At 48.3% G+C, this 26150-nt stretch overlaps 2 protein-coding genes across 5 annotated transcripts; both read left to right on the top strand.

Moving 5' to 3' along the window:
- Nucleotides 1–1541: 1541 nt before the first annotated feature.
- LOC120905479 (serine/threonine-protein kinase S6KL) lies at nt 1542–23931 on the top strand. 4 transcript variants are annotated; one of them, XM_040316277.1, is made up of 11 exons: nt 1542–1802; nt 1979–2363; nt 3395–3720; nt 5551–5744; nt 5821–6058; nt 6142–6265; nt 7502–7600; nt 7673–7831; nt 14665–14753; nt 23401–23676; nt 23753–23931. In XM_040316277.1, exons 3-11 carry the CDS (start codon nt 3583–3585, stop codon nt 23825–23827), a joined length of 1392 nt encoding a protein of 463 aa, XP_040172211.1. In that variant the 5' UTR covers nt 1542–1802; nt 1979–2363; nt 3395–3582; the 3' UTR covers nt 23828–23931. The 4 variants fall into 4 exon arrangements, with proteins under 4 accessions (XP_040172211.1, XP_040172210.1, XP_040172213.1 ...); XM_040316276.1 differs by having other exon boundaries at nt 1542–1905; XM_040316279.1 differs by lacking the exons at nt 1542–1802; nt 1979–2363 and adding an exon at nt 2398–2703.
- LOC120905480 (autophagy-related protein 101) lies at nt 7894–13747 on the top strand. Its single transcript, XM_040316281.1, has one exon. The coding sequence runs from the start codon at nt 8625–8627 to the stop codon at nt 9285–9287; it is 663 nt and encodes a 220-aa protein (XP_040172215.1). The 5' UTR covers nt 7894–8624; the 3' UTR covers nt 9288–13747.
- Nucleotides 23932–26150: the final 2219 nt, after the last annotated feature.

The raw sequence follows: 26150 nt of genomic DNA, 5'->3' as shown, positions 1-26150 counted from the left end.
AGAGTCCATGGCCTCAAAGACATCTTGGACCTGGAGCTGGAGCAACTTCGGATGGCTCGACACTGATAGGCATACGCACTAGTGACGTGCTTTCTGGAGCGCATCCACGCCTCAGATCCGACTCAGGCTATTGTTAGTACGATTCTGACTCCGAAAAAATGGGATCCACCAGTTCCGCCCCCCTGGGCCGGTCTCGTGATACAGTGGTTAACTAGTACGACTCAACAACATGCCCGCCATGGGTTCATGCCTCAAATGCCTCCATACGTAGGACTGACTATCCTGCTATGGTAATCAATAAGTCGCTGAAAGCCAAGCCCATTGTGGTACAGTCATGCCTTGACCGACAGCGGTTGTTGTGCCAAATGAAGAAGAAGACTACTTCCGCCCGGAGTCGAAGGTATCCGGAGTCGTAGTCATCTGGAATCCGGAGTTGACCAGAGTCGTCCGGAGTCGGCTGGAGTCGGCCGGAGTCGTTCGGAGTGGTGCAGTGTTGATCAGTGTCGGAGTCGTCTGGAGTCGGCTGGAGTCATTCGGAGCCGTCCAGCGTTGATCGGAGTCGTCTGGAGTCGACCGGAGTCGGAGTCTTCCTGATACGTCCAGAGTCGATCGGAGTCGATCTGAGTCAACTTGAGCCCTCCAGTGCAATGTACTTGTGATCAGACATTTCGTTGTGTTCTTTTCTCTCACTTTACGCGTGCACTTTGTATACAGGTCTTTGTTTTGAAGGTCGACCTCGGACGACACCGACGACTCCGTACAATTCAGAACGACTCCGGATGACTCAGTATGACTCCGACTAGACTCCGACTTGACTTGACTCCCAATTGCTCCGGATAACTACGACTTCAGAATGACTCCGACTACAGTATGACTCCGGACGACTTAGTATGATTCCGACTTGACTCAGACTTGACTTGACCCCCAATTACTCCGGATGACTCCGACTTCAGTATGACTCCGGACGACTCAGTATGATTCCGACTTGACTCCCAATTATTCTGCATGACTTCGACATCAAATAACTCCGGAATGACTCTGGACAACTCCGATCGATTCCAGCCGACTCCGAACGACTCCGGATAACACAGAGTCGGTTCCGAAATTATCGGAGTCGGATTGGAGTAGACTTCAGATTTTTACCAACGTAACCCATCACTATTACGCACATCTCTAGCTCATGTCAGCTACTTTACGAAGCGACCTTTGTGGTGGTGTCGAACACAGCTTGTCCTTGACTGTACTTCACACCAATCGGCAATGAAGATGCGCTATTTTCGTGCATGCTTTGTGTAGAAACGTAATTAAAGGCATAAATTGGTCATAATGATTGAAGAAAAAAAAAACAAATAAAACGATATGAGTTTCAAACCAAACCCAGAACAAAACAAAAAAGGCATTTAAAATATTGCCTACAGCAGCAGCGATGTGAACGTTGCCTTCCCGCACGCACACAATGTCGACTCTGGCCCGTGACACTTGACAGGTCGTTTCGGGCCGCGGTCGACATAGCCCGCGCCTGTCAGCTGTCAAACGGGTTGCTGCTGTTTTCGATGCGAAATACGCCAAAAGAGAAAAAATAAATAACAGAAACTAACCATTTTTCAACAAAATGCGTCCTCCGAACGCTCGGCAACGGGAGGTGGAAGTGCGCTACAGCAAGTGGCTGTAGATAATTAATTTTGAAACTTGTTAACGTGCGTTGTAAGCAGCAGCACAGCGAGTGTGATAGAATATTTGTGAAAACAATCGCACGAGAGACAGAAAGCGTGAGCCTGTTTACCTTCCCGAGCTGCTTGCTGGTGAGCAAAAATATTGACTGAAACTGTGTGTGAAATTGGTGCCGCATGTTGGTAAAATGTTGTTGCATCGTTGTGTGACAAACCAGCACTCACTCCAGGACAGGTTCGGTGCGATCCGCTGCGTGGTTGCAGCATTGATTACAAAAAAACGCAGTAACGTTCGCTTTATTTTGCAGCTTTTCCCTCCCTGCACGGAGACTGTGTGGCGAGCAAAAGTGTTGAATTAAAACGGCAATTTTCCGACATTTGAATGTAACCGCTGGCCTGACAGACAGTACCGAGCCGTGGAACGGTCATCGTGCCAGGCGCCAACGCGCTCGTACCTGTCAGCTGTCGCGAACAGGTACCGACCGATCGAACGAATAGAGAAAGAAAAAAAAAACCCGTCAACCGACTTCACCAGCTGCTGGCCTTCTGTTGGGCGCCCTCTCCGTTTTGTTGTTGTGGTGCATCGGATGACGGTGCGTTAATACCGAGCGCGGGGCACTAAACAGCCCTCCTGTGCGTGCGTGCTGGTGAAGTGCTGCTGGTGGTAGTGGTGGTGGTGACGGCAGTGCAAAGGTAGGTGGGCTGGCAAGGATCTGGCTGATCGTGTGTGGCCTTTGTGGCGCTTGGTTTGTTGTTGTTGTGACGGGCTAGAGAAGCAAAGGCAGCCCCCCTCTCATCCCCCCGAGGACAAGTGGCGTGATCGAAAAACACACACACACACACACACATAAAGGCTTGCCCACTGCGCAATCGTCCAACCCATATTGGGCGGATGGTGGGGTGGCGCAGCCCTTCCGCCTTCCCTCCATCGCTGAAGTAACAGCTGAATTGCGCTTTGTGCCGCAGGGCTCTTCCGAGGGTCGTCCGGGTCTCGTCTCTAAAGCCTCGTCAAAGCCAGTGCAAGAAGGTGAAGGTGAGGTGGAGGTGGGGGTTTGTCTCTTTCTTGTCCCAAAAGTGGGAAAGGTGGCCAAAAGGTGGCTCAAAAAGCGAACTGTCACTGACGCATATACCCTTCTGTTGTGGCTGTCATCCGTGCGTGTGTGTGTGTGTGTGCCGCGCGTGTTGTTGTTCAAAGGCGCCAGGGGCCTCTCACTTTGGCAAGCATCATCCCCCAAGCCCAAGCAAAACCTCCGCTTTTTTTTCTCCTCCAGCCTTTGGCCATCTCGCTGGTGTCTAGCGCGATTGCATAAAGGACGCACGGCGCCCGTTTGTTTGCATCGTCTCATCTCGTCTCCCCGGATAAGGTGTAGAGGTGCTCAGTGCTGTCTGCACCACTGGTACGTGTTTGTGTGTGTGTGTTTACATTTTTCTCTGTTTAAAGGGCTTAAAGGGCCACCCGAACCCCCTCGAGCAGCAGCAACGTCTCATTTCCCTTCGCGTGGGTTTTGGCTGCTTCTTTACGTCCCTGTGGGTGGGTTGGTGTTTTGTCCCAGTGTCCCGGATGAGCTGACCTTTCTCCCGTTGCTGCTGCCAGTAGCTGGAACATCATTATTAGTGTCAATTTAAAGTGGAAACAAACATTACACACGCCGCTAGAAAGCACTAGATCGTAAAGTAGCGCACGTAACACAACGCTTTAATGTCCCCCTTTGTCTCTATTTTAGCAAAGAAAGACGAACACTCGACAACAAACGCAAAACAGCGAACGGCACAGCAGGAAACCATTGCAGCGCCGCATTTTCAAGCGCAGCAGCGAGAGCGGTAAAGGGGGTGTCCGTTGCCCGACCCGACGCACGATCGGCCCGACCCTGCCATCGTTGCGTGCGCGTTGCGGCGGCCGGTCGCGGCCTGTATGGGCGACGCGGACATCCGGGCTACCGAGCCTGCGATAAGCTACGCCAACACCGCACTGGACACGGGCCCGCTTCGTGCCGGCTACACGCAGCGCGGGAAGGACCGACGGAAGGAGCATCTGGTTGTGTCGTTTCAGGTACGTCTGGCCTTGGAAAGGCGGGGGACTACGATGAAAAAAAGGAAGGGAAAGTTTAGTCTACCCCAAGGGCTTTAGGGCATCTGATTGGAAAATGTTTAAAGTATTTTCGTGTCACCGTACTAGAAAGATGCGTTTATCAGCGCTTCATCACGGCAGCACGCTATGTTTACCTTTGCAAGATGTTCAAAATCTTAGCAATCGAAGCGCAACAAGTAGCTCGTACGGCAAAGAAAACTGCGCAGCGGCAAGAAAAGAGTGCTAGGAAGACGGTTTTAATGCTTTTTTGGCTAAAATTTTAATGCTTTTTTGGGTTGAGCTTGTGCAGCTTTTAGTGAGATGATTTTTGCTAATTTTTTTTAAATAGAAGGCTATTTCACCTACGAACAGAAAGCTAAGAATAAGTTTGAAGCCGCTTTTGCTCTTGAGTTGCAGCGTTTGCAGCAGAAATTTGTGCTTATTTTTAGAATATTAAGTAATTTCCGCTTAGAACGTAAGGATTTACAGTTTTTAGTTAGGTGGTTCTTGTTTATTTTTATGATAGAAGCTTCTTTCTGCGTAGAATAGAAGGTTGAGACTACCTTTTAAATCTTCATAGCACGTTACATGACCATTTGCAGCTATTTCTGATCAGAACAGAAGGCTAAGAGTACATTTTAAACCTTCATTGCACTTTAGTTGATATTTTGCAGCATTTAGTTTGGTGATTTCTCTTCATTTGTACAATAGAAAGTTATTTCGGCTTAGAATAGAAGGCCGAGGATACGGTTTAAAACCTTCATTGCATTTTAATTAAGGTTTCGTACCCTTTTCTTTGGTAATTTCTTCTCATATTTACAATAGAAGGCTATTTCTGCATAGAACATAAGGCTGAAAGAACGGTTTAAACCTTTATTGCATTTTAGTTGACGTTTTGTAGCCTCTTGTGTGATTATTTCTTCTCATTTTTACAATAGAAGGCTATTTACAGGGTTTTCCAGGAGTTCTCATAGCTGTGGGAAACTTTATTGATTATTTCTTACGGGAAATGAACTTAATGTAGTGGGAATTTTACTCTATAGTAACCTTGCTGGATAAATCCAATAGCTTGTGTGCAATAGCAATAGCAATTTCCAAGGAGTTTGTCTAAAAAGGGTTCCATAGAATCCAATTTCCATCACATGAAGTTCACTTATCATAAGAACGAGTCAAGGAAGTGTCCCACAACTATGAAAACCCATGGAAAACCCTGTATGATTAAAACAGAAGGCTAAGAATACATTTTAAATCTTTACTTCATTTTAGCTGACCGTTTGCATCCTTTAGATAGGTGATTTCTCTTTATTTTTTGCAATAGAAAGCTATTTCTGCTTGGAACAGAAAGCAAAAAATACATATTTAATCCTTATTGCACTGTAGTTGACCTTTTGCAGCCTTTAATTTGGTGATATCTCTCCATTTTTACAATAGAAGGCTCTTTCTTATTAGAACAGAATGTAAAACCATTTAAAGCATTATTTCGTTTTAGTTGACATTTTCCACTTTTTAGCTAGTTTTGTTCGGCTTATTTTTAGAATAGAAAGCTCCTTTCCTTTAGATTTTTAGTCTGAAAATACGGCTTACAATTTATTTCACTGTAGTTGGCCTTTTACAGCTAGCTAGTTGAGTTTAGTGAGTAATGGAAATTAAATGCTCTTCATGTTAGGTTAAAAACGCCCTTACTTTATTGATCGTATTGGCCAAAAAGCCACTAGCTGCAAGGCATTAAGGCATTGGTTGTGTGGAATCTAACACCCACTTATGCATGAAACTAGTTCATCTGTTTTGTTTTTCCCCCCGAAAACCCAACAGCTACCACCCGCAGCAGCTGACGGTGCGCGCTTGGGACCGCTCGGGCGGTGGTACCATGAGACACTAGCGCATCGCCGCTGCTTCGTCTGGCTGCAGAGCACACTGTCGAGGACGATTTATGTGCTGCGCTGCGTTCCTCCCCACCAACACTCGCACCGGACGCGACCACCCGTGGCAAGGATCTCCCGTCGGCGGTACGTGCTCATCGCTACATTCACTTGCACACTGAGACGAAAGAGCTAACTAACGTTTTTCCTCCCTTATTTTCAGGTGGCATCAAACGACGCTAGACAGCGAAGCGCAGCTGCTCAAGAGCTGCTGGCCGGTGCCGGAACAAGTGCGCCTGTTTCTGCCCACCTTCCCGGTGGACGAGCGACGGGCCCACCGGTACGCAGAGCGCACGTACGTGGCGAATGGTGCGTTCGGGCGGGTGTACCGCGTACGGGACACGCTTGCCGGTGGCGACAGTCGGCGCTGGTACGCGCTGAAGGTTCTGCAAAAGTCCAACGTGAGTGCCGTTACGGCTGTGCAGAATCGTTGCCCCCTTTTTTGGCGAGTGTTGTTTTCACCTTCATTGTTTTTTTCACGCAGATCGTGCTGTCCGATGCGGTTGGACAGGTCAGGGACGAAGTGAAGATACAGACGGTGTGTGGCCATCATCCGTTCATAGTGCCGTGCGTCGACTACTGGCAGGATCGTACTCGCCTGTTTCTGTGTATGTAATAGTGATGGGACAAATTTAATTTTGGTTGGAATCGATTCCGGAATTAGAATTCCGCAATTAGAATTAGCTCCGGAATTGGTTGCGGAAGTGGCTTCGGAAACGAATTCGGCTCCGAAACTGGCTCCAGAATCGCTTCTGGAATCAGTATCGGTTTCAGAATTGGAGTCGGGTCCGGACTTGAAATCGGCTCCAGAATCAGCGTCGGTTTCGGCATCTCCATAAGAATAGGCGTTTCGGTCCGCATCGATACCCGCTAAGAATCCTAATTTTGTTGTAAACGAACTTTTCTCATGGAGATTAATTGATTTTGCTTCTGAAGCTTTTAGAAATAATTTAAAAACTGATTCTCATTCCGCAGCTAATTCCAAATCCGGAGTCGATTCTGATTCCGTTTCCGGACCAAATTGGAATTTCCAGGTCGATTCAGATTCCGGAGCCAATTCTGATTCCGAAGCCGATTGTGATTCCGGAGTCGATTCCAATTCCGGATTTAAAAGTCGACTCCGATTTCGGATTTGGAGTCGACTCCGATTTCGGATTTGGAGTCGACTCCGGAATCGGCTTCGGAGTCAACTTCGGATTCGGCTCCGGAGTCAACTCCGGAATCGGCTCCGGCGTCAATTCCGAAATCATCTCTGGGGTCAATTCCAAAATCGGCGCCGGAGTCAACTCTCAACAAATTTGCCGGCTTAGGAATCGGAAACGGCTCCGGAATTGGTCCAGGAATCGCTTCTTTGGGTCCGTATTGATAGCCGCAAAGAAGCCAAATTTACTTGCAAACGATCCTTTCTCATGTAGATTCCTGGATTGATTTCGCTTCTGCAACATCTTAATTCAATTAAAAAAACTGGAGTCAATTCTGATTCTGTCACCAGAGCAAATTGCGATTCCCAGGTCGATTCCGATTCCGGAGCCGATTCTGATTTCGGAATCGATTCCAGATTCGGAATCGATTCCAGATTCGAAATCGGTTCCGGAGTTAACTTTGGAATCGACTCCGGAATTGGAATCGATTCCAGCATCGGAATCGGCTCCGAAATTGATTCCGGAAATCCAACACGGAATCGGAATCGGGTAGGTCCGATTCCGAGCTCTCACCACTACTATGTATGTGGCAGTATGGTAGTGGAAACAGTTTCCATTTATGCAACTAAGACAATCACTCACACACTGGTTAAAAGTGCTTCACGATGGCGTAATGATTTAATACGCTTTCCCTTTTTGCAGTGTCCGAATTTTTCGGCAACGGTGAGCTGTTCCATCGTCTAAAGTCCTTTACCAGTCAGCTGGTTCAGCTGTATGTGGCGGAGCTAGCCTTAGCGATCGGTATGTGTGTTTTTTCTTTTAATTTTACATTATTTTTGCGACCATTGCGACCTTACCATTTGCTCGTTTTAGACTTTCTGCACAACGCCGGCATCATCTATCGCGACCTGAAGCCGGAAAACGTACTGCTCGATGATCAATTCCACCTCAAGCTGATCGACTTCGGGCTGAGCAAGTGGCTAAGCGTCGGCAGCCGCACCGGCACGCTCTGCGGCACGATACAGTATATGGGTAACGAAACCACACGCACTATACTACAACCAATAGCAATACGTTACTAGTAGTAGCGGTAGTAGGATTAAGAGCAAGGCCCTCTAGCCCCCTCTAGCTGTAAGCTGTTCTGGCACGCGGTCGGTGTGTCCAAAACATTCTTCCCAACCCGACCGCAATGCTGACCGGCCGTGGGCTCCGTTGTTCTGCGTAAGCAGCCGGGAGGACGGTGGGCGCGAGGGCGGAGGTGTGTGGTGTGGTGCAAATGCAAAACCAAAACAAACGCCCGAACCAAAATCAGCTCGTGGCGCAATGTTACTTCCGGGCGCGCGCCCTGCCTAATAAGATCCGATTGAGCGATTAGTGTGTGCATGTGCATGTGTGTGTTCGTGTGTTTGAGAGTGCATGTTTAGGCGCGTGATTAAAAGGGAACTATTATTTCAAACGCTCTGCTGAAGGAAGCGAACGCAGTCGTGCTGTTTTCTGTTGCGGCTGCGCCACGTATGGTGCGCACCGGCGGCACGAAGACGATGCTACAGTTCCGTGGGTTTAGTTAGGCATTTCCTTTCCTTTGTATATCCTAACTCAATCCCCCTCCCCCCTTTCCGCACCCCCAGCCCACCACTTTGTAGAGCTGAACTCTGCTACAAACTGAACAAAGTGCGTTGCGCACGTGTTTTTGTGGGGGAAGGCAAGGGTATTCGGGAGTACTGCTTTAAGATTTAAGTTTGATTGCTCTTGAGGGAGAAGAAGGAACGAGAGCGAGGGCTAGGGAGAGATTCGTTTTTGCCCGCAACGCCTCCCGCATCCAACCATGAACGCCCGCTCGCAAACGTTCGATCTGCGCATGGAGGGCCGGCAGGTGGACGAGGCGGTGCTGAGCATCTTCCACACGATCCTGTTTCACCGCAGCCTCGGCAAGTTCCTGTACACCGAGGAGGCGATGTACTCGGTCGGCACGATCGGCTACCGGGACGTGGACTGCGACTTCTTCGACTTCACCTACGTGTGCTGCAGCTCGCCGCGGCTGGAGGAGACGCTGCGGCGCGAGATCGGCAACTTTAGCCGGCAGCTGCGCAGCAACGACAGCGGCGGCACCGGCCAGATCAGTCTCGAGTTTTTCCAGCGCAAGAAGACGCGCTGGCCGTTCCAGACCGACTGCATACCGTGGGAGGTGTGGACGATACGGCTCGAGCTGCTGACGCTCACGAACGAGGACGACCGGCTGCAGTGCCGGGAGCGGGTGAGCGACCTGCTGACCGACAAGGTCTTCTGCATCACCGAGATCATGAACCGGCACGACTACGTGCCGAAGATACCGAACCAGACCGAGCTCGACATGGTGTTCGACACGACCTACCCGGACGTGCAGCCGTACCTGTTCCAGTTCAAGTTCAGCACGGCCGGCCCGAGCGGCACCTCCGTGAGCAACACGATGAAGAAGCTGATCAAGGAAACGCTCAACGTTTCGTTGTGACTAATGCGCGGCCTGCTGCTGCTGCTGCTGCTGCTCGTGGGGTCGTGGCCCGGGCGTCCGCTTGCTTTGCGCCTCAAGGGAGCCCGGGCGGGAGCAGATCCCATTTTTTGTTTTCTTTACACACACACACACTGTAACACTCACGTCGTCTGCTAAGCGTTGGCTAAGCGTCTGCTAAGCGAGTGTTTTTTTGTTTTTTGTTTTTTTTTGTTTTTTACTTGTTTTAATGGTCGCATTTCCGTGCAATCAATGTTATACCGTGGTCCGCCGACCCTCCTCCCCACACCATAAAATGTATCAATAGTGTTTGTGTCTCTATTTGGTTTTGGAGGGTTTTTTTACTTCCCTTTTTTTCATTTACGTGTCATGTCATCGTGCTATTACGTCAGTGGCTGTAGGATAAAAGGACTATGTTCTGCTAAGTACACGCATGGACAAGGACGCTGTGTGCCTGCGTGTGTAGCGCAAACGATTTGCGTCTGACTGCCAGGCAAATCCGTATCAAAAGTCTAAAAAGGTTGAATTATTAAAACCTTTCGAACAAACGCGCGATGACAGTGAGGCCGGGAAACGTGGAAACGCAAAACGAGATTAACTAATGGCCCTGTGATGTCGGTTTTGGCGAGTTTAAAAACAAAAACCGAAGGGGCTTTCGTTTTTAGGTTTACGATTACGCAGCGTGTGATGTAGTACGCATCATTCTAGGCCGCTTGTTTGCTGCTGTTCCGACCACAATCAAGGGCTGATGAAGCGCTACCGTGTGTATGTATGTGTGAGTGTGTGTAGCTATCACGCTATCGAATGATTTGTATGAGTGTGTATCGCTGTTTTTTGTTGTTGTTTGTTTTGCTATCGATGTGTGCACCCTTCCTTGAGCGCCACCACCTGTTTAGTTTAATGTTGCAAACCCCATACCACCCACCTACCGTTAAACACCGCCCCTCCTCCCCCCCCTCCCCCCCGATGCGTCGAGTTTTCCGTTGATCTCTAATTGATAAGGCGCGCTAGCCGCGCACACTGAAGACACTTTAAAGAAGCAACCGATGTTTTTAAACGCTGAGCGCCCAAAGCAAACGCATACAAACAATATATACCCTAAGGTGATGTACCGAATCACTAATTAATAGAGCTAAGGTTTTTTTTAGGTTAAACGGTTCCCAGCCGGTGGTACAAACAAACCAAGACAGTGAAACAAAAACAAAAACGTTCGCTCTTCTCGGCGGCAACTAGTCGCGTTTTGACACCGATGGCGGTGACATACTTGGATGAAATAGAATAAATAGTGCAATATTGCAGGGAACAGGCGGAGAACGGGCAGGGATGCTACACGCGAATCCGTTTCGTACCGATTTGCTTCAACTCTTGTTTTGAACACTCCCCAAAACGATACTGTTTTTTTTTTAATGTATGCCAAAACAACTAAAGCACAATAGTACAAAAAGCAAGAAGCAGGATTTCCCAGAGCAAGCGAAGCAATGAGGGTAGAGCAAAAGATTACTTCTAGTGAACAAAATTAACCACCTTCAAATGGGTTTGCAATAGCGTTCGATTGGAACGGAGAAACAGTCGCTCGTTTTTTTTTTTTTTAATAATTCTGTAATAATTCTGAGTCTGCCCCATGCAATGAATTTAACCCTAAAGTCAGAAGCCAAACTGCAATTCAATGATAGGATAGTGTGTGCGTGGTGTGGGTTTAAAAGTCGTGCTCTCCCTCAAGTTTTATTTCCTCACCCTTTGCTAGATGGATTTCCACATTTACTAGCAACCAAAACGAACCGAGAAGAAAGGAAAAAGAATGAAAAAAACAACAACAACACGACGCAAGAATCATACGGGTTCCCGAAACAGAATGTTTGATGCATAAACTAATGGTCACTATACAGAAAAAAAAGGTATGCAGTAAATAGTTACGTAACATTACCTAAAGACATCTCAATAGCATAGTAGCATTAATGCTTGCATATACGTAAAGAAAACGCTAAACCACGTGTAGCATATCAACACAAACCGTACCGCTACTCTCCGTACTATATATATATACGTAAACGACTTTATCATGCGTGTATGAGTGTGTGTGTGTGTGTGTGTGAGAGAGAGAGAGAGAGAGAGAGAGAGAGAGAGAGAGAGAGAGAGAGAGAGAGAGAGAGAGAGAGAGAGAGAGAGAGAGAGAGAGAGAGAGAGAGAGAGAGAGTAGGTGAGTGAGTGTGTAGGGTTGTGCACGATACCTTCCCTGAACTTAACTATGTTTTAGGCAGGCTTGTTCGGTTAGATATTGTTTTGTTTTCTTTCATTTTTTTTATTCTGCTCTCCTGCACTATCTGTCTTGTTTCGCTTGCACTTACACTTTTCACGCCGTTCACTATTCGTAACAGATGAGGCAGGCAACAGCGGTGGGTGTGGGCGTTAATTTTAAGCCACCGGACCGGAAAGGAGCAGATACAACTCGTGTGCGCATATGTGCTCATCGCACCGAACGCACGTGGTTTCAGTCATTTATTAGGCTAAGTCGGGCTTTGTTTGTTTTTGTTTTGTTTTTGTCCTACGTAAGCCTGTTAGTTATAAACAACAACAACAAAATAACGCACCCAATTTTTAATTAAGTTTAAGTGGCTTGGACAGGGGGTTTATTTTCCCATTGGAATCAGTGAATCGACCAAACAAATTGAATTGCGGTTCCTGCGGAAAAGAGAGAGAGAGAGAGAAAAAAAGAAGAAAGTTATAGTTCTGTAAGTACTTGCAATATATTGTGCGAAAAAGCGGAAGAAAAGGAGTGAAAAAAAACAAAAACAAAAAAAAAACCACGAGAGAGTAGAGAGCAAAAAATGTAACAAAAAGAAAACGAAACGAAAGCGATTAAAATGTAAAAAAAAAACAACATCAACACATTAACATAAAAAGCGAAGAATGAACAGGAGTAGAGTAAGTGTATAAAGAAAAAAAAAGGAAGATAAAAATGAGCAAAACACAGCTGAAAGCAACACAAGAGTAATATTATCTAGAAACATATAGAGGGAATAGCAAGTGGGAATTCAAACTCTTTCAAAATTGGTTAATGCATTGCTTTGCAAATAGCACTGAACAAATCGAGAGTAGATGAAATAATTTGGCAAGTAGAAGTAAGAAACGAATATTACCATCGTAAACAAACAAACAAACAAAATAATAAGATCCTTATAATTCAGCTTAATCTTGTGTACGTGAATGTTAGGAAGTTTGTTTAGTCTTTATGTTGTAGGCTATGTTTTTCTTGTGTTTTGTTTTTTCATTTTTTTTTTAAACTGTTGGTTATATATTTTACTTTAGCATTTTCTCTTACTCTCTCGCTGTCTTTTTGTTTAGCTGTAACGTTATGCTCAAACTAGAACGCTTTACACCTGTATGTCATTTCGTCGTCGTTTAAGCTGTGATTAAGTGTATATGATATATGGACATTAAAATAGGGATATAAGCATTAAAATAGGGATAATGCAGTGTAGTGAGTTGTATAGTGTAATGCAAAAAGACACAGGAAACGAAGGTGTAGTGAGCGGGTTTGTTTGTTTTCTCTTCTTTCTCTCTCTCTCTCTCTTTCTCTCTCTCTGGTGTATCCATTTGGCTGTCGCTATTTGGTTCCCACATTGAACCCATTGGACGTTAGGTTTTTTTTTTGTTGTATTTTCACACGCTTTAGAACTTGAAACTGTGCATCGACACACATTCAAAGGGCATCTACTTAAGGCTTCATCTAGTTGAAACGTAAACGTAGAACACGAACAGCTTCACCTAACACCTACGCACACACATACACACCTCCACACGAAAAATTGTAAAGAATCAGACGAATTGGATTGTCGGGCTTTAGTAGTAGTGAGTAGTACTTAAGTAAAAGCGGTAGCTCAAACTTGCTTGTCGCGGTTAAAAGTTTTACATTTTTCGTTTGTTGCCGTTGAAGACGCTTGTGTGTGTGTGCATGTGAATGTGTGTTTTCCGGTTATTGTAGATACCTTCTGAACAAGACGCACATCTGTATATCAGACCGAATTGAAGCCGATATTTAGGACCCATTTTTAAACACCAAATAATCCCACCCCGGCTGCTACGATATCATCCCGGATAGCCTAGAGAGCTGGACTCTTCTCCTCTTAACCATCAGGCCCGTAGTAATCGAACGATCCAGCTTCTGGCATGATTGTGTACAGACGGAAGACACACGTGTGGGTGTGTGTGTGTGTGTGTGTGTGAATGAATGAGTGTGCATGTGTGTGTGTGTGTGCGTGATGCCAAACAATCAATATGCGAAGCAATCTGGTACAACGGCGGTGGCCACAACGGTTGTCCAGAAGCTCCTACGGCCACTACGGTGTAGAAGCTTGATGTGGATCCGGTTGTACATTAGTGAACGAAGGTGTGTGTGTGTGTGTGTGTGTGTTGGTTTTGCAATGTCAATTGCAAAACGAAAAAGCAACACACCACAAAAAAAAGAAACAAAAACAAATTGCAAAACAGTGGAGCTAATGGGCCAAAACAAAACGAAACACGCGAATAAACGCAGAAACGGAAGAGTAAACTGAACAGAATGCAAGAAAAAGGTGTGACACACGTGTACTATACTGCAAAGTTTAAGAAGATACTATTACAAGCACTTTAAAAGGGGTAACAATAATAGAACATTGCTTAAGCGTCAACGTGCGTAGGTGATAAAGTCAAACAATGAACTTATACATTGATTGTTTCGTGGGGGGCATGAACAGGAAAAGAAGAGCAGAACAGCAACAATATAAGATTAAAGTAATACTAAGCCAAGTGGGTGTGGCAAGCCGGAAGGTATCGTACACCACACTCAAAACCAAGCAGAGAGGAGGCAAGAACACACACATGAACGGTTTAGATCAAACGATTGAGAGTTCGAAAGTGAACCCACGCAAAGCAACCGAAACATTATAAAGATGTGATTGTTTGAAACAAAAACAAGCAACAAAAAAAAACTAAACTAGATAACACAAAACAGAAGAAAAAAAAAACTAATGCCTCCTAAACGCGCCTAAACACCACTCTGTGTCACTTTGAGGTTGAGAAAATGTCGCATTCACTTATTGGGGCACTGTCTTCATGAGAACTCTTCCCATGAAGAATGCTTCTTTTTTATGTTGAGTTTATTTGGTCCCCCTTTTCATCTAACTCCACCATATCAGCCTTGTCTGGAGCAGGGAAGTTGACGGTACTTGCGAATACAACCCGGCGTTTAGTAGTAATATCCCGCCGTTACACGTGCTGCGCTGACGACTTCTTTGCTTCCAGGTAAGTACCTGGCAGGCGACATCTCTAATTTCGTTCTTTCTTTATTTTCTTTCTGCTCTTTCTTTGCCGTAACCCCCCCTCCGGTGTGTACTGGGAGCAGCGCCTGAGATTCTACGAGGAGAGCCGTACGGACATGCCGTCGACTGGTGGGCGCTCGGGGTGCTGGCCTGCCGGATGTACACTGGGCGGGTAAGTAGTAGTGCTGGGTTTCATGAATCTTTCGTTGAGATTCATTCATATGAATCTTCAGTGACGAGTGGTTCGAGTCTCGAGTCGAATCTTTGAAGATTCATGAATCTCTAAAGATTCACGAATCTTCAAAGATTCACGAATCTTCAAAGATACATGATTCTCTAAATATTCATGAATCTCCATTGTTTTTGCACGATCATGATCTCTTAAGACTCATGAATCTATAATATTCATAAATCCATTAAAATTCATATATCTCTTGAGATTCATGATATCCAAAATATTGAAATTGCTCAATCCCACCTACAACTTGCCCGTTGTCAGTTCTACTGCGTGGTACTTTCCAAGAAGTCTCAAAATCCTGTATAGGCTGGCATGACCACGTAGATTGTTACGCCAAAAAGAAGAGTAACAAAAAGCTCAAGCTTTATGAATTTTAGAGATTTATGAATCCTTAGAATTTCATGATTCCTAGAGATTCTTTAATCTTTCTAAATTTAAGAAACTTTGAGATTCACGAATCTTTACAATCGGGATTCAGATTTATTGAATCATTCCAAAGATTTATTCAGATTCATGAATCTGAATTACCCAACACTAGTAAATAGCGATGTATTGCTGTTGAGATGGGGGTAGCAGAATATCTACATCTTGGGACCCTTATTCTTGGTTCATCAGCAACTCCAAACTTCTTCACAGTCATAGATAGTTTCGGTTTTGGTAACGGAAGATAAAACGAAATCAGCTTTAGATAGCCACGCCCCCCAAAAACGAGCTCTAGTAGGCATCTGCCACTGTCACGCTGCTAAAGCACAGGACACTGCAGCACCTCTGGCACCGGGTTCTGAGTTTTCAGACAGACTTTATTTCCGAAAACGCTCGCGACGCTCGCAACCCCATTGCCGCTTCTCGCACGCAGTCAGTGCGCGCTTCCGCGTAACGTGCGCTTGCGCTTCATTACTTGCTAGTAAGGTATACTAATCGTCGCTAAATGCTAGGCGTATATGTTACAATCTACAGTTCTGGACACCGCGCACCGTGTGCCTCCGGTTCCGGTTCGCTGCGGCACACGCGGCGGAAAAGAATCGCGTCCGCGCCTCTAGTCACACTGTCTCACTGTGTACGTCTGTAAAAGTGTATCGGCGGCGTCTGCCCAAAAAAAACGAATATCTGGTTGATATCTCTGACCTGCTATTGTTGTTGATGGGAATTTGTGTGGGATGTCTTTTGTATTGAAAAAAAAAAGAAGTTAAATCTCTCTCCTCTGGCTTCCTCTCCCAAGTATCTGTCTACACCATCTAGCACACATCAGCTTAAGCTTTAGGAACTCTCCGTGGAGCCCGACGAGGAGTCGTTCGATGCATCAACCTCCGTGGAGGCGGCGGTTGTTGTAGTGCTGGTGGTGGTCGTGGTGGTGGTAGTAGTAACTTCAGCCGTCGCTGCTACGGTAGTGGTGGTAGCGGCTGCAGGCTCCGTCGAGGAGCTGGCAGCGGCAGTGGTCGTGGAGGTCGTGGCGCTTGCCGTCGTCACATCGCTCCGCTCGGCCAGCGTAGTGGCGGAGACACTTGAGGATGCAACGCTGCTGGTAGCCTCGCTGCTAGCGGCCGCGGCAGTGTCGGCCACCGTCGTCTGCTCTGCCAGTTCCGTGTTAGCTTCAGCCGGTTCCAGCGTCGTCGTGGCGGGTTGCTCGCTTACGGCCACCGCCGCTGGTCCACTGGTGGAGGATGCGGACGACTCGGAGGATGCGGCCGGGGTGGCTTGGGTGGTGGAAGACGACTCGGACACTGCCTGGCCGGTGGTGGATGACTCGGGATCCGCTGCCACCGTCGTTGCCGCCGCCGCCGCCGGCTCCACGTCCATCGACGCGGCAGTGGACGAGGCAGACGTAGTGTCGGCAGACGTCACCGGCTGAACGGTGGTGGTGGTGGTGGTGGTGGTTGAGACGCTGGTAGTGGTCGTAGGTTCTGCTTCGGCTGCGGTAGAAACGACCTCCACTGGAGCAGCATCAGCAGCAGCAGTAGCAGCAGCAGCAGCAGCTACCATCTCCAGCAGCAGGTTTAACCTCCGAGCACCAGCAGTACCACGGCTAACAGTTTCATGTTTAGATTGGTTCGGGAAGGCTTTAGGGAGACGAAAAGGAGAAAGGAGATCTAAAGTATCGCTTAAAGATTCTTAACTGTACGAGTGAGGGGGGGGGGGGGGGCATTGCGTAACGGCCAAGTGTGTCACGCTGGAGTTTTCACTGGATTGTCCCTTCTCCACATCAACACACACACACACACACACACACACACACACACATAAGAACACAAACACACCAGGCTCTACACGGGGCTTGTCTGTTGGCGGGGAGCTCAGCTTTGGTTGATAGAAATATGGTAGTTTGGAGACTTGGGATTCTTGCAGATCTGGGTCTTTGCTAGCTCCCGTTCCGCCGTTGGCGCTGCAGTTTCGGATTCACTCGCTAGACACACTCTTCTCGCACTGGCCCACTTCCCTCCCCAAACAAACAAACACACAAACACGCACAAGATCGAGATTACTTACGTTATTCTTGCACAAACTGTTGGCGTTGGGTTGGGCAGGTACGAATTCGGCACCGGGTTTTTTTTTATTTTTATTTTGGCTTCGCTATACACGGAGAACACGAGTTTCAAAACACACACGCTCGCTCGCTCGCAGTTCTGTCCGTCTGTCGGTCTGTCCGTCTGTTTCGCTCCGTTCGCTGCAGCTTCCGAATATGCAATGAGCAGAAGCGGCCTGGCCGGTCCGGTTTTATACCTTCGCCGCCGCGTTGCCGTCGCTCCCGTCGCTCCCGTCTTTCACCCGGCCCAGCCACGAGAAAAGCCACGAAGAAGGGGCTGCTGTTGATGTTTGGTTGGTTGGCGGTTGGCCGATGATCTCTCTCCCTCCTAGTCGAGCCGTTGGCTTCAGTTTTTTTTTGTTGTGTTCGTTCGTTCGGTTCATTCGTTTCGTTGCTTTTCGATGTTGATTTGGAGAGCCTTTTTTCCCGCGCCAACACGAAACCATTGGGGGGGGGGGGGGGGGGCACACTGGAATGGGGGAGGGTGGGGGGGCACTGCACGCCCCGATGTGACACATTGTTTGACGGGCCGGGCATTGCTGTGGGGCCACAGCTGGCGTTGTTACTTCAGTTGCTGGCTCCGAATAATGGAACCTTTTGGACGCTCCTTGGAACTCCTCGAGAAGAAGAACCGTTGGAACTCAATATCTGTGTGTCTGTGTGTGTGCGTTTTTTTTCCTGGGGGATCTCCTCTTGCACCTCCAATCCTGTGAGGAACTATTGGTTTCCTTTTTAGTTGGAAGGAACTGTTTTTTTTTTTTAAAGTTCCACCAACTCCAAGTTCTCGGTGCTCTTGAGGAAGATCTCCGAGCTGTTGCCTTCCTTCATTGCCTCGCTTATCGATCGATATCGCGTCCTTCAACCCTCCCCACCACCACCCCACTCGCCCGATCAATTCGCATAACTTCTGTGCCGTGGTGTGTGGAGTGGGGGGTGTTTGGAATTCGTCCGTTCGTCCTTCGAGAATTATTTATCTTCCTCGTGGGCTTTCTCGGTCGGTTCCCGTTCCGTCGCAATCCAGCGCATTTGGCGGAATCGTGCTGACTGCGCGACGGCGAGCGGGAAGGAGAATGTGCTGGTGTGAAGTGTGAATTTTTGAAAAAAAAAAAAAAAAAACTCCCGTTGGGGTTGAATATTTCAAGCGGGCAGGCGCACGTTTGGTGTGCCTTTCAGGAAAGGAAATGTCCCTTCTTTTCTTTTCTGCGCACAAAAAAAAAAGGGGTTAGCAACTATTGCTGGAATTAGTAATGTCATCTCCCCGTTCCCCAACTCCCCACACACCTGCAAAACATGGGGGAAGTAAGTAATAAACAAGTAAAAAGCAATACATTCTTGAAGGGAATTATGAACGCGCGGGGGAATTTCGCGCTTTCCTGTTGCTCATCCATAATTACTGGTGGCGCGCGCTTGACCTTCCGTGGAATCCCGTGTGCCCCCGGTTGCATTACGCGGAACGTGAGCATCCTAACTCCCGGTTGTAAACTGACGAGCATCGTCCCCAAAACAGGCAGAGCGAGTTTGCAGATCCGACCGGCACCGCTCTATCCACTTCCGGTGTGGCGGAGTTCACACGCCGTCGCCTCAGGGCGGGCGGACATCAATTCTGAGTTCAATTTTTAGAAGTTGTGGTCTTTGCAAAAAAAAAACAAAAAATCCCCAAAAATCTCCATCCAAATCCACACGCGGATCCGAAAAGCAGCTGTTTGGACTGACCGTGAGCAGTGTGCTGGAGCGACCACTCCTCTTGTCGGTGCCTCGGGCTTTGCGCGCCCAGAACAACCGTCCCGTTTCCCTGCAGTGGGGGGAGAGGGAGGGGGGGTGGGATGACCCAGCGCGGGGATATTGGGTGGGTCAAAAACCCCCACATACAGCAAACCTTTATATTTAGGCGCCGTGCGCTCACTCGCGACTCTTTTGCGACCTAATGCTGAATCGTGCCCTCGGGGCGGGGGGAAGAAAAGCGAGGGAGGAAGGGGGGGAGCAGTATATTGGATTGAGAGCACCCGGAGAAGCTCGCGTGTGTGTGGTTGTTGTTGTGAGCGACGTGTTGTTTTGTTGCTTCTCGTCTCGTGTGCCGATTTGTTGTCTTCTACGCGCCATCATCTTTACCTTCTAACAAATTCCCCCTCAACACCCCTTCCCCCCCACCACCCCACCCCACCCCCTGCCGCATTCACTCGCAAGCGCCGGATCGGTTCCGATCAAGGCCAGGATCGGAAAGGGACGGCGCACGGTCACGATGCGCTGTGGCAACACACAGAGCAGCAGCGTGGTACACCCCGATTGCGCATTTGGAATGAGTCGGTGGTGAATCGCTCCTCCGGTGGCAGTGCCTCGCATGCATGCTGTTCCGAAGGCCACTCAAGAGGGTAGTAACACCCGCGGTGGATAGACGTATATCGATCGAACGTTGCCCAGGGTAGGCCACAAACAGCCATCGCACACACAACAACAAAAAAAAAAAAAAAAACAGTTCACAACCAACAGAAGCGAACGAAACGAAACGTGTGTGTGTGTGTGCCGTATGTGAGATAAATTCCCGGGGCTGCTGCTGGCAAATGCTGCTGGCGGTCGGTCGTGCTTCCAGCCCGCGTGCACCGCGTGAAGGTGAAAGAGCAAACAGTATGGACAACAAAAAAAGAAGAATTAAACAAAATCAAAAGACCTACATTGAGAAAAGGCGGGGTGCGGGTCCTACACAATGATTATGGGGCTCCCTCCAAGTGGCCACCTCACATCCACACACACACGCGCGCGGGCTGGTCTTAGGCGATTGGGATAATGGGAAAATAATTATGGTGTATGGGCCCCGGGGTGGACAAAACAGTGGCCTTACAGTCACACCCGGGGCCGAGGATTGCCCAAGCCCCGGGCCGCTCAGCGCATCATGATTTCTGTGTGTGTGTCGTGACCTTTCGGGGTCGTGCCCATCCCATCCGACCACAGCAGATCGGTACCAGCAGCTCCACGGCACGGCTCATTTGATCAGCCCGCTAAGCTCGCCAGTTAACACAACGGAACACAGCAGAACTTGCTAATCGATGGCGATTAGCGTCGGAAGTGGCGGCGCGCCTCAAAGTGCTGAGCTGATTCCCGGCTTTGTGTGTGTGTGTGTGTGTGTGCATTACAAATCTCTGCTGCTACTTGCTGCTGATGCACATTGGCCGACCCGCAGGGATTCGGGATATGCAAGGCCCCTCGGGACATTGCAGAGGGTTGCAGTGGGTCGTGGGATTGAGTTTAATAGTAATAAAAATTTCCGGTCGTTATTGAATTATTAGGCGTCGTTAGCCGCGGGGCTCCCGCTGCAGCCGGTGGCCACGCCGCGGCTTTTCCCGCCGTTGGACCTTGGTCAATGAACCAGCAGCCGGCGCGCGCTGCAAGCAGAACGCTGGTTGGTGGCGTGGTGTTACACCACGGGAGCGCGCACTATGGCTGCGCGACCTTCTCTCTCCACTCGACGGTGACGCACACGTGATCCGGACTTCCGGAAATGGTATGAGCGGAGCAGAACTGCAATTACTAGGTGGAAAGGCAAAAGTGGCTCATCACGTCCTTGAAGGTCGGTGTTTATTATGGCAGAATGCGCGGGCCGATCGTTCTGCTTTTGCCGTCCGATCTGAATTAGATGCTGTGACGCAGCATCAGCTTCATGCAGGCAGGAGGGGAAGAATAATCAGGCGAAGAGGAAGGAACTGCGTTCATCGTATTCTATTTTTCCAGCTTCAGTTTCGGTTTACTAGCAACAACTGTTAGTCAAGCGGACGAAAGGCATCGTGAGAACGAACGGTTACGAAGAACTGCTTCATGAGCTAGTTCAGTGATACCCCAAAGTTTTCCCAAAGAAGTCCCAAAGCTAAGGCGCTGGTCGGCAAGAATTGGAGATGAGACAACTCACTCTGTTGAGTGATTTGAATCAAAGTATAGCAGTGATTGCAGTAATTTGAATCTTCAAGACTCACTCTGTAAAGATTCATTCAAAAAAATGCATCTCCTTTTACGAATACATTTGGGCTACACATTACAGTTAGTAGTGTCTGCGCGCAATAGTGACTCACTCATTTCGGATTCAAATCACACACTCACTAGTAGTGATATGCTCTCCGAACGACTCCGATCCGACTATTGGTGGTACGATATCAACTCCGGAAAAATGGGAACCAATAGTTCCACCTGGAGTTCGAGTCGTTCGAAGTTGTCCAGAGTCGTCCGGAGTTGTCCAGAGTCATCCGGAGTCTTCTGGAGTCACCCAGAGTCACCCGGAGTCGCTCGGAGTCAGTCAGAGTGGAAGTCATCCGGAGTCGGCCGGAGTCGTTCAGAGTCGTCCAGAATCGTCCGGAGTCATCCTAAGTTATCCGAAGTCGTCCAGAGTCGCCCAGACTTCCAATAACTTCGGACGACTCCGCAGACGTACTCACTGTCTGCGCGCAATAGTGACTCACTCCTTTCGGGTTCAAATCACACACTCACTAGTAGTGATGTGCTCTCCGGACGACTCCGATTCGACTCAGACTATTGGTAGTACGATATCAACTCCGGAAAGATGGGATCCAATAGTTCCGCCTGGAGTTCGAGTCGTTCGAAGTTGTCCAGAGTCGTCCGGAGTTGTCCAGAGTCATCCGGAGTCTTCTGGAGTCACCCAGAGTCACCCGGAGTCGCTCGGAGTCAGTCAGAGTGGAAGTCATCCGGAGTCGGCCGGAGTCGTTCAGAGTCGTCCAGAATCGTCCGGAGTCATCCTAAGTTATCCGAAGTCGTCCAGAGTCGCCCAGACTTCCAATAACTTCGGACGACTCCGCAGACGTACTCACTGTCTGCGCGCAATAGTGACTCACTCCTTTCGGGTTCAAATCACACACTCACTAGTAGTGATGTGCTCTCCGGACGACTCCGATTCGACTCAGACTATTGGTAGTACGATATCAACTCCGGAAAGATGGGATCCAATAGTTCCGCCTGGAGCTTGAGTCGTTCGGAGTTGTCCAGAGTCGTCCGGTGTTGTCCAGAGTCATTCAGAGTCGCCCGGAGTCGCTCGGAGTCGCTCGGATTCGCTCGGAGTCGGAGTCATCCGGAGTCGACCAGAGTCGTCCAGAGGCGTCCAGAATCGTCCTGAGTCATCCGAAGTCATCCAGATTCGTCCAGAGTCGTCTTCCAGAGTCGGGTGACTTCCACGTCAACCCAGCATTATCCGGAGTAGTTCGGAGTCGTCCGGAGTCGTCTGGATTCACCCGAGGTCATTCGGAGGCGGGATCGTCCGGAGTTGTCCAGAGTCATCCGGAGTCGTCCGGAGTCACCCAGAGTCACCCGGAGTCGCTCGGAGTAATTCGGAGTCGAAGTCATCCGGAGTCGGCCGGAGTCGTCCAGAGTCGTCCAGAATCGTCCGGAGTCATCCGAAGTCAACCGGAGTTGTCCAGAATTGTCCGGAATTCCAATACCGACACCGACTCCGAATGACTCCGGGCGACTCCGGACGACTCAGAACGACTCCGAACGACTCCGGACGACTCCGGACGACTCCAGGCGATTCCGGACGATTCCGAACTACTCCGGATAGTGCTGGGTGGACGTACCTTCCGGAGTTGGTTTCGAAATTATCGGAGTTGGATAAGAGTCGACTTTGAATTTTTGCCAACCATATCCATCACTAGAATGAATTACAACCGGTCATCAGCTTTGTGCACTTCAAGCCAAGCGCGCGTCCGGCAAATACCACCGAACACCTGAGCAGCGATCCTGACGGGAGACATCGCAATCAGTGTATGGATCCCCAAACTTTCCCCCGTTCCCGGCTCCAAACGAACGGCTTCCGCCGGCAAAGGCCCCCCGAAAGAGGGAACCCGGCAGGCGACCGGTTGATGATCGTGTGGAATTGCGTAAATTGTTCTAAATTGGCATGCGACTCCAGCAAATCAGCCTGCTAGAGCCCCCCGCCGGTGAACGCAATCAAATTTTTTGTTTTTTGTAGTCGCCGTTGTCGTTGTCTTCCTTCATCTCATTCCAGAAACAAAAACCGCATTTGGGTTTGTCCGCTTAACTTCTCCGTTCGCTTTTCTCCCATCACAGTACCCGCTGATGGATCCAGCGCATCATTTAAGGGCCTCGGTGACTGAGCTACCGATCGTACCACCCTCCTCCCCCTACAGCAGTACGGCCATCGACGGGCCGGTGGCGAACCGGCGGCTGCTGCCAGCCTCGGCCGACCGTTTGCCGCCGGACGGGCGCGATCTGCTCCATCGGCTGCTGGAGCCGGATCCGCGCGCCCGGCTGCGGTCGCTGCTGCAGCTGCAGCGGATCGCGCTCTACCAGCACTACCGGTGGGAGGACGTGCGCACCAGGAAGGTAAGCAGCGGATGCGAAAGTGTATGCAGAAGGAAATAAGAAGAACAGAACACTCTTTAATGCGATCCAATTCTAGATAGTGCCGCGCGATCTGTTCGACGATGAGTGCCTGGTGCGGGAGGAAGACGCAGTCTTGTTCACCGATTTCTAGCAGCAGCCGCAGCAGCAGCAGCAGCGCGAAAAATCTCAACCCCTTTTTAGCAGTATTTTCAGTGCCGAAATAGAAGTATTTGCTTGTGAATTAACGGTTCAAAAGTGTGTGTTTGTGTGTTTTTTGAGGAAAAGAAAAATGGTTTTGCTTTCAGCGGAGCAAGTACGCGCAACGACAACTGCTCATCGGCGCTTACAATGCGCAACCACATTAGCGCACGCACGTGGAGAAGGGGATGTAATCATCGTGCCGCGTGCGGTTTATTGGCATGAACCGGCGGCGGCTGAAGGTGATGACGATGATCGTGATGTGATTATCGCGCGCTGGATCGTAATAATGGCCGCGGGCAGAGCAAAAGATGGCGCGGAGAAAAGAAGCGGCAGAATGTGGGTTCGCATGCCCCCCCCCCTTTGGACGGTTCGGCACTGAGTGAGGTCGGCACGTACGGTACCCCGTGGGGGTCGGGGTCCATTATGCCACCTCGGAGCGATTTGCTCGCATTAATGAGCGATGAAAACGGTTGTCTTGATACGATGCCAGCATTGCGTATGCGTGCTGGCGTAAGGGGGGGGGGGGTGCATGTCATATCAGATCTTATAAGGGGAAGGCTGTGAGTGATTGATAAGAGGTCAGAGATCATCAGCGACACCATCAGGGGCAATGGGAGGTAGATCGATTTTGCTCGATTCAGAATCATGCCCAAGGCGGCGGACGCACACTTGGTTCGATCGCGATCGGAAAGCCCCGGAAGCCCCCCCCCCCGGTGGAAGGATGAATCATTTTCCCTCGTGCGAAGCGAGCGAGCGGAGAAAACAATGTTGTTGGAGTAGTTCCGGCATGGCTGGCGCACGCTCGCTCGTTGAAGGTTGCGGCAGATGCGGCCTTTCGGTAGGAGGTTTCCGGATAATTTGGATGGCTTCAGGGCCGCCAGCCATTAAAATGTGCTTGCTGCGATGCTCTCAATTGCTGAAGTACTCCAATCGGATCTTACGATGTGTGTGTGTGTCTGTGTGCGGATCATACAGCGGACAAGTGGCCGCTTGGGGCTCCGAGCTCAACAGAAACTTTGTTTGTCAAGCAGCTTTTATAGGCTCTCGACAATTCTGATGTAAACATACTGTGGAGCAACAGGTTTAATACATCATATTATAAACTTTATGGACCAATACAAACACGTTGGTCCCACTTTGCGATGGTGTCTAGGATAAAAATCGTGTAAAACTAGCTCTTCCTGCTATTTGCAACTCTTTTATGGATAGTAGAATGAAAAGTTTTTGGGAACATGAGCAAACTCTCGAATATTCAATTGCAAACCTTCTTCATTGAATTGATCTTCATAGAAAGTCATTGGGGATGGTCCCGTGGTACAATGTTTGTGTTGATATCAATATTATTTATTTCAGTAGAAATGGTAGAAAAGTATTCGTTATATTCGTGCTGTGAACTGAAACCCGTTCTTTTACTTTCTTTGAAAGTTCGGACACCTAATTCTGAGTGACGGTGTCTTCCTTGGACCAACTTGGACGACTATCTGACAACCGGGTTTGTGTGCTATTTCTCTTTACCTCATCCCAAGGAACATTTTAAATCTTATCATAGTTTTAACGATGTTGCTACGGTTATTTCATAAATCCTTCCTTTTTTCATTTGAAAGTCGTGTATGACCTAATAAGACTATGACAAAACTCATTTAAGACTGAAAGGGCCCATCTACAGAACTCTGTTCCGACTACTAGTTAAAACCATTTCTAGACCTTTAAGATGTGAGGCGCAAAAAAAAAATTATCAAAATTACAACATATTGCTATGGATATGTTCTTGAGATGGCAATGAAGCATTGAATATGAAGTCATAATAATGGTTGAAAAATTTGCGAATTTTTATGTTGTATTTATATTTTTTTCTGATGATCGCGGTCGCGTACGAGCAGAAATCCATGCCAAGCATATTTCACTGTTGAAATACATTACAATAATTTGAAAAATATCAAAGCGCCTCATTAATATGCACCTTGTTAGTTTAAAAATAAATTATAAAAAAAAAATACAGATTCGTTTTAAACGACCTCAATTTGCACCAAAAGGAGTGTCATAAAAACATGAGGTAAAGGTCGTTTTTAAAAAATTTCCATTTTTTCTATTTATCATGGAAACTATGAATGAATGTAAACTATGAAACTAAGAACTATGAATATGAATGTTTATCAAAATATTAACATGGCTGACACATATTGCACACACAAATGAACAATCATATTAATAAAAATAGATTCCATTGGCTGGAGATCAGAAGGATTTTCCTGATCACAAGTTCAGTTGATTTG

Source organism: Anopheles arabiensis, chromosome X (assembly GCF_016920715.1).
Source record: "Anopheles arabiensis isolate DONGOLA chromosome X, AaraD3, whole genome shotgun sequence".
Lineage (NCBI taxonomy): Eukaryota > Metazoa > Arthropoda > Insecta > Diptera > Culicidae > Anopheles > Anopheles arabiensis.
Note: the sequence above shows the minus strand (reverse complement) of the source record. Positions and strands in the feature narration are given on the sequence as shown.

Bases quoted from the DNA above. Each gene is read 5' to 3' on its own strand.
- LOC120905479 (XM_040316277.1), top strand. From the start codon at position 3,583: ATGGGCGACGCGGACATCCGGGCTACCGAGCCTGCGATAAGCTACGCC. The intron at 5,745-5,820 runs GTACGTGCTCAT...CCTTATTTTCAG, and splicing joins GCAAGGATCTCCCGTCGGCG to GTGGCATCAAACGACGCTAG. The intron at 6,059-6,141 runs GTGAGTGCCGTT...TTTTTCACGCAG, and splicing joins AGGTTCTGCAAAAGTCCAAC to ATCGTGCTGTCCGATGCGGT.
- LOC120905480 (XM_040316281.1), top strand. From the start codon at position 8,625: ATGAACGCCCGCTCGCAAACGTTCGATCTGCGCATGGAGGGCCGGCAG.